Source organism: Mastomys coucha, unplaced genomic scaffold (assembly GCF_008632895.1).
Source record: "Mastomys coucha isolate ucsf_1 unplaced genomic scaffold, UCSF_Mcou_1 pScaffold21, whole genome shotgun sequence".
NCBI lineage: Eukaryota > Metazoa > Chordata > Mammalia > Rodentia > Muridae > Mastomys > Mastomys coucha.
The window spans coordinates 73618795-73626498 of NW_022196904.1; the positions used below are offsets into that span (position 1 = coordinate 73618795).

Below are 7704 nucleotides of genomic sequence, written 5' to 3' on the forward strand. Positions count from 1 at the left end.
AAATAGATCTGACATTGGTTTCAGCTTCTTCCTCCACCCCCATCTCCACCCATTCGAAGTTGTCTCTTCCTTTATTCAGCAAAGGCATTTAGCTACTAAAGACAAAAACAAAAACAAACAAACAAAACAAAACAGGGAATCGCTTCAGTTTCTGTTATGAGAAGCAGACATCCTTATGCAGGCCTCCTGAACTGTCACTGGTGGGTACCCCTCCTGCCTACCTCTGCTGCTGGCCGGCTCCTCCACGTTCTCCAGGACACCCTGCAGAATCCCCCTAGGAAATTGTTTGCACGGTTTCACTGGGGGCTGAAAGCACCTGAGCACCAAGGGGAAAATACCCAAACTCCTTAGGCTAGCTGGTTCCTGAACCTGCCAGGGAACAGGAGCTTCCTGAGACCCGCCCAGAGATGACGCTTACTGCGCAGGGCCGGCCAATTTCAAGAAAGGACGGAATTGTGTGAGAGCAAAGACCAATTCTGAAAGAGAGGCGGAGCCCAGAGGCGGGGCTCCAGGCTCCACCCAAGGCCCAGTTTTCCGCCCCGCAGAACCTGAGTGGCACGGCTGGGACCCTGCACGTTAGCTTAATGGACCTGTCCTGGGCCACGCAAGAGAGTGAGGCGGTGGCAGAAAAGATGCTCCGGTACCGGCGGGATGCGTCGGGCTGGAAGAAGTGCCGGGAAGGCGTGAGTGAGGGACTGGGCGGGAAAAGGGGTCTGGAGACTGCTCCCAGGGCTTGGAGTCCTCCAAACTCCCAGGCTTTTCCTCTCCCCAAGATTATCCGCACCCTGGACCCCAGAGGTGGGTTGAGAGAGCGATTCCACTGCGGGTGGATGCTCTCTGGGACTCCTGGAGATTCCTGCCCCTTTCATTTCGAAACCCACTCAAGGTCATCTGACTGCTATGAGGTTAGGATTGGACCTGAAACTCCAAAGTACCAAGTCTTTCCTCCGTTCATTTTTGCACAGAACCCCTCCCCCAGGGAGTGCCTACACCATCCCTCTCCCAGGGAGTGCCAGGGAAATAGTTTCCTTCCTTGGCGCTTCTGATTTTTTTTTTTTTTAAGCCCTAAATTGCTTGAGAAAACAAAAGTTCTTGGTGGCATTTAAGGCGACTGGAGAGACTCCCACAGCTCCAGGAATCAGCCAGCCGGGATCTCTCTGTTCATCGCCTGCCATAGGGGGCAGCTACATCCATGACAAATCCCAACTGTGCAAGGAACAGGTTGGGTGACCTTGGAGAATCAAGTCTTGAGATCTCATCTCCAAGACTTCCTCTAAAATTCTGCAATCCTATGCCTTTTGACAGAATGGAGTTTCAGTTTCCTGGAGGCCATCTGAGGAGTTTCCAGGGAATCTGTAAGTGCATACTTTTAACAAAGTCTGTCAGAACCTTGACTCCCTTTCTAGTGTCTCTGGGGTTGCCTCATGAAAGATTCCAGCCGGGCTCTCTGTGATCACTAGATACCTTCCAGAAAAGCACTAGCGTTAGTTTAAATTAGTTTTGAGTCGTTGCTAGCAAGCTGTGTTCTATGAGCACTTTTTTGTGCAGGCCAGAGGGGAGATGAGCTAGCATATTTTAGTCCCTTTTCTGTCAGCCAGCCTAGAACTAGAACAAACATGTTATAGACCTGAGATAAAATCTTAAGATAAACAAGTTTAATTGATGTCATGGATCAATTTCCTCTCTGTTCCAGGTACCGGGGAGAAGGGATTCTCTGTGGGACACCAGAAGAGGTGTGGAATTGCGTGAAGCCAGTTGCTGGGGGCCTCCGGGAGAAGTGGGATGACAATGTGAGCAGCTTTGAAATTGTCCAGAGCATCACGGATGTAAGTGTCTGTGGCTGTGTTATCTATAGTGTCTTATCCTGGGTGTGTTATCTGTAGGGTCTTTTCCTGCTACAAGACCCTGACTCCACCTCTCCTGAAGAGGGATCTATAACATCTGTAGGCATGAGGAGTGCCATCCAGACCAGTCCAGCCTTGGCCCTGGCAGGAAACGGCGGGACTCTGAGAGACCCAGAAACCCTCACCAGAATCAGCAGACTATAGCTGAGGAATTGTAGGGCAAGCCAGGGCTCCCCAGACCGGAAGGCAGGCCTGGATTTGCACAAACAGATCTAGTTTGAAGCATTATCTCTTGACAGAGCCACGTGGGTCCTTTGCTCACAGTAGGACCACTGCAACTCTCCTTCAGTTAAGTGTTTGTCCTGCAGACCAGCCCTGCCCAGCAGAAAGCCTTGGTATACGGCCACATTGTTCTGCAACTGCCTTGTTTAATGCAGTAGCCCCAATTCCATGGAACCATAGAGCATCAAAAGGTGGCTGGCTTGAAGAAATGAATTATTCATTTTAACAAATATAAATGTAAATTGTAATAGCCACGTGAGATAGGGAGTGTTATGGGAGACAGCTCCCGTCTTCATGGACCTGTCCTGGCAGCACCTATAACTGTAAGAGCGTTGTTTCATTTTTGACTATAGAAAGCTCAGAAGAATAGGAAATCACAGGAGGAACAGACATGCAGCAGGCAGCTGTAGGGGAGCAGACCTGTGGGGTTTGAATGACATCTTAGTGTCAGCTTCCAGGACCTGTCTGGCACTATCTTGCCTGGTGCTTACGTAAGCAGGTAGCATTGTGAAACCTTGCAAGTATTTTGCAAGCTGTGGAGCCAGGTGTCTTTGCTGTGACCCAGAATCCTCATTTCAGCCAGTCTGTTGTCCAAAGGAGTTTATGTCAGAGACGGAATCGAAAAACACAGCAAGGATGATGCCGTGTTTCAACTCTTCTTTCAGCCCTCTGGTACCAGGGAGAGGAGGGTGTGCCTTAGATCCTGTTTAACTGTTGCTTTCCCTTAAGAGATGAATAGGGATCCTGGGCTGGGAATCTGACCCTAGCAATTTCACATGTCATTTGACGTTACCTTTAATTTATGACAAGTTGTTCTTCTTTCTTTCATTTTTTTTCCATTTATCGTTAAATAACATCCTTTATAAAAAGCCAGCTGGTCTAAGTGGGAACATTTGAAAAACCACAATAAATAGATATGATTTTCTTATTCTGGATTAAGTGATACTGGCACTAGAAAAGAAAAAATAGTGCAAAGAGAGTATACAAATCATTACGCATAAATGGGTGCAGCTGAGCAATCCTTGGCTAATGTCTTTTATATGTTTTGCGAATGCTGTAACAGAAGGACTTATATTATGTGTATGTGTTAAGCGTGTGTATGCACGCACCCTCATTTGTAAATGGGGCCTCAGGAAGTATCTCCTGCCGTCACACTTTACCTTTATATATTGAGGCAAAGTCTCTTGATGAATCTGGAGCTTGCAGTTCTAGCCAGCTTGCTCCAGCGATTCCCTGCCTCTAGCTCCCTTTTGGGATTACGGCTGAATGAACTAACACTCCCAGCCAGCCCGTGTGTGGGTACGGATTTTAAGTTCTGGTCCTCACCTTTGCACAGCAAGCACTACCCACTAAGCCACCCCCAGAGCCCTGCAGACCATCTTTTGGAAGCTAAAATGGCTCCATCTCTTTAGCACACTTGCACCTCTTGGTGTCAGTGCAGTGGCTGGTGGGACAAAGAGAATGAAAAGCTAGGAAGCCCATAGACTGATACCTGTACAGCCATAACAATGGCTAACCTGCCAGTGCTTTCAAGGCAGTTACTGGATGTTCTTTTCCTGGCCACAAGCTCCCTATCCTGAAACTTGGCGGAAGAAACAGTCTGATAGAGATAAAGAGAAGCTGGCAAGTGCACACAGATAGAGGAGCCAGAAGGAACATATTACCTAATAAATGTTACCCTAATAAGTTACACTCATACTTCAGTCTAGTACGTAAAAACAAAGTTTCCCATTGCTGCATACCTGTAATCCCAGCAGCCATGGAGATATGAGATATAGGGAGTTGGGGTCAGCCAGACTATTTATGAGCACCAGGCTAGGCAGGGCTACATTTCAATTCAATAAACAAAGCAAGCCACCAAGTTTTTCTTAATCAGTATGTAATTACTTTTCTTGAACTTTGCTTTATACAGCCCACTGATTTTTTTTTTTAATTTAAGACAGGGTCTCTTTATGTAGCCCTGGTGGCCTGAAACTCAGTATTATAGACCAGGCTGGTCCTCCTGCTTCTGCCTCGAAAGTACTGGGATAACAAGCTTACCCCATTAGGCCTGGTCTTCTAGTCCATTTTAGCCCTCATGTGGTTTTTTTGAACATCACCAAATTATATTAGAGATATTCTTATAAATTAAAAAAAATTATAATTATTTACTTCTTTTGATCACAAGACTTTTTTTAAGTACTAGACTGAGATATAATTTATTAAGGTAACATTAGAAATTTGGATGAAGAATGATTAAACACAAAAAGAAAATAATTTTTTATCTCTGCGTGAGATATGTGGGAACTCTTGGTTCTCATTAATTCATGTGGCCATGAAGAGGTTTGGCTTGTTGCCAGAGAGATACTAGGCACAGAAGGAGAGAAAGTACAGACTGCTGGAGAACATACACATTCTGAAAGCACAGAAGCCAGTAACAAGTCTGGGCCTTACTTACTAAGTGAAACAATGAAGGTAAGCGGGCAAAGACCCTTTCAGATAGCGGGTCCATCAGCATGATTGGGACAGCCCGCAAGCATCCTAATTCTTAATAGAAGATGGGTAAAAAATGTGTGGGTGAGACATGAACCTGGAGTGAATGTATGTCTGTAACCAGTGCCTCTGTCTTCAGCATTCTCAAAAACAGACTTTTCCCTCAGGTTCCAGATGGAATCAGAAGATGTTATGGTTGTAGAAAACAACCATTACTTCCTCTGTGCCTGCTGCAAGATACAGGAGTTCAGAAATGGACTTGTTTCTCGGACTGTGCTTAAGAAAGGGAAACTGACATTCTGAGCCCAGCATGGGGCACCATGGTCAAAAATTGCAGTCAGAATTCCTGGAGATCTGTAGCACCCCAAGAGATCTTGTACCCTGGGCAGTGCAGGCTAGGATGTTAGTAGATGGGTGGGGGAGAAGGCCCATTTGGTAGAGACACTGTTCTCAGGTGAGTTATTCTATAAAGAAACATGGAGCTGAGATCATTTGGCAAGTGATGATATCGTTTTGGCCTCAGTACACCTGCTGGAAAGTGCCCAAGCACCCCCAGGCTTGCTTTGGTTCTGCTTGCAGCTCCCCATAGTGCCCCTGCGTTTCATTTCCCAGGTGCTGGGTATGAGTTGGACTTGCTTTCAGCAGACCTGAGCCTCCTTTGTTTTGGCAGATGCTGTGTGTGAGCAGAACCTCCACGCCCTCAGCTGCCATGAAGCTCATTTCCCCCAGGGACTTTGTGGACTTGGTGCTGGTGAAGAAGTATGAGGATGGCACCATCAGCTCCAATGGTGAGTGGCGGTAGGTGTTTACTGGCTGTCCTAGATGCTGGGCTCTTTCCTACACACCCCTAGATCTTCAAGGAAAGATGGGTGATTAACAACCATCAACAAGCTCCTATGTCCCATTCTCTTCCCTTGTAGAGTTGAGATTTTGTGCCATAAGGTTTAAAAATGGGGAGACCATAGACCTGGGCTTTATTATGTATGTCCCAGATTTTTGTCAGTGCTACTTTTATTTCTGCTGATCTCAGTTTATGCTATGGACATGCAGATAGCAGCTAATCTCTTTGTAAGTCAGTGTGTCAAGTCCACAGGAGCATCTTAATCATATGGTTGCTTTCTGTAATGTTCCTGCCCTCTGGGGAGCAGAACCGAGTGATCCCTTTGCATCTGCCTCTGGGGAAGATGGGGGGACACAATCTCTTTTCTTTGGGCTTCAATCTGAGAGACGAATCTTTCTTCTACCCTGAGCCTTATATTCTGGAATGTTCTTTCTTCCGAAATTCTTAAAGGGTTGGAGAAAACTGTGTGTGGTAGTGAGTGCATGTGTGTGCATGAATCTGAGCATGCGTGTTTGGGAGTGGTGAGGATACATGTGTGGGCAAGAATCTGAGCATGTGTGTTTGGGAGGGGTGAGGATGCATTTGTGTACATGTATCTGAGCATGTGTATTTGGGAGGGGTGGGGTGAGGATGCATGTGTGTACATGTATTTGAGCATGTGTGTCTGGGAGGGGTGAGGATGCATGTGTGTGCATGTATCTGAGCATGTGTGTTTTGGGAGGGTGGGGTGAGGATGCATGTGTGGTACATGTATCTAAGCATGTGTGTTTGGGAGGGTGGGGTGAGGATGCATGTGTGAGCAGGAATCTGAGCATGTGTGTTTGGGAGTGGTGAGGATGCATGTGTGGGCATGTATCTGAGCATGTGTGTTTGGGAGGGGTGGGGTGAGGATGCATGTGTGGACATGAATCTGAGCATGTGTGTTTGGGAGGGGTGAGGATGCATGTGTGTACATGTATCTGAGCATGTGTGTTTGGGAGGGTGGGGTGAGGATGCATGTGTGTGCATGTATCTGAGCGTGGTGGGGGGCAGGCTGTGACGATGCATATGTGTGAACTAGAGTGAGTGTAAGTGTGAGGCAGTAAATTGACAGGTGGCAGCAGACCCCTTGGCTAGCATACTGGGCTTCAGTCACTTGGCCTATGTAGATGGAGAGGATCTTCAATGCTGGTGGTAGTGACCCTGCTGTCTGAAGGTAAGTTCACTGACTTCATGACTGTCTTCCAGCTACCCACGTGGAGCATCCATTGTGTCCCCCAAAGCCTGGTTTTGTGAGAGGATTTAACCATCCATGCGGGTGCTTCTGTGAACCAGTGCCAGGGTAAGAAAGTGGGTGGAGAGCTTTGTCTTACACCCAACCACAACATCACTGCGAACTCAGAAAACAGGCACTTTGACTGCCATCTACAAAAATAAGATCGATGTTACAAAATGCACTGTCACACATAGGTTTGCATGACATGATGTGCCACTATTGGTGGCACCTGGCAGAGTGGGAAGGAGTTTTTAACCCAGATTAACTTTTGTTGTTGTTGAACTCAAGAGATCTGCCTCCCTCTGCCTCCAGGTGCTGGGGTTAAAGGCATGTGCAACCGCCAGGTGTGCAGCCTCACAGGACAGGTCAGGCAAATGTCCCAGCCCCACTAGGCAAATAAGCAAACTGAGGGTTAGGACAGTTAAGTTATTCGTCCACAGTCAAAGTCCAGGAATGCAGTCCTGCCTGAGCTCCAGATCCTCTGGACTCTGTGACTATATCCACCCGACTAACGTAGCTACAAAGAACAAATTCCCCACCCTATGTTCACACAGTGACCACCTTCTCTTTCAAGAAATGGGGCAGATCTCAGGGCATGGAGGACAGTTCTGAGACCATGTTGTGAACTGACCCTGGAAAGAAGCCAGGGAGGCCTGAATTCACTCATAGACACTGCCAGGGTTTTCCCAAGAGCTCTCTGGGTAATGAGTTACCTTAAGGTCCCAGGTTTATAATGAGCAGCACCCAAGTTAACAGGGAGAGAGATTGCACCTGCTCATGCGTCCCTGTGTTTCCTGTAGATAGCCAGAAGGGAAGTTGTGGGCTTCCCCACGAAGTTCCCGGAGGCAGGTCTCAGTACCTAGAATTTAACTAAAACCCAGACAGAACACCCCCACAGAACGCCATGTCTGCTAAGCTGGCTCTCCAAACAGCTCTGGGAAGGCTTTTCTTAAATTTTTGACAGTAGTAAAGCACTCTCTCTCTCTCTCTCTCTCTCTCTCTCTCTCTCT

General features: G+C 47.2%; 1 protein-coding gene across 1 annotated transcript in view; it reads left to right on the top strand.

Annotated features, from left to right (window-relative positions):
- The first annotated feature begins 524 nt into the window (after positions 1 to 524).
- Positions 525 to 7704, top strand: part of Stard5 (StAR related lipid transfer domain containing 5) — an 11333-nt gene continuing 4153 nt past the window's right edge. The window contains exons 1-5 of the mRNA XM_031387220.1: positions 525 to 683; positions 1306 to 1355; positions 1694 to 1826; positions 5269 to 5386; positions 6667 to 6760. Of these exons, the coding sequence (XP_031243080.1) occupies positions 585 to 683; positions 1306 to 1355; positions 1694 to 1826; positions 5269 to 5386; positions 6667 to 6760 (494 nt within the window). The 5' untranslated portion in view covers positions 525 to 584. The remainder of the gene's footprint in view (positions 684 to 1305; positions 1356 to 1693; positions 1827 to 5268; positions 5387 to 6666; positions 6761 to 7704) is intronic.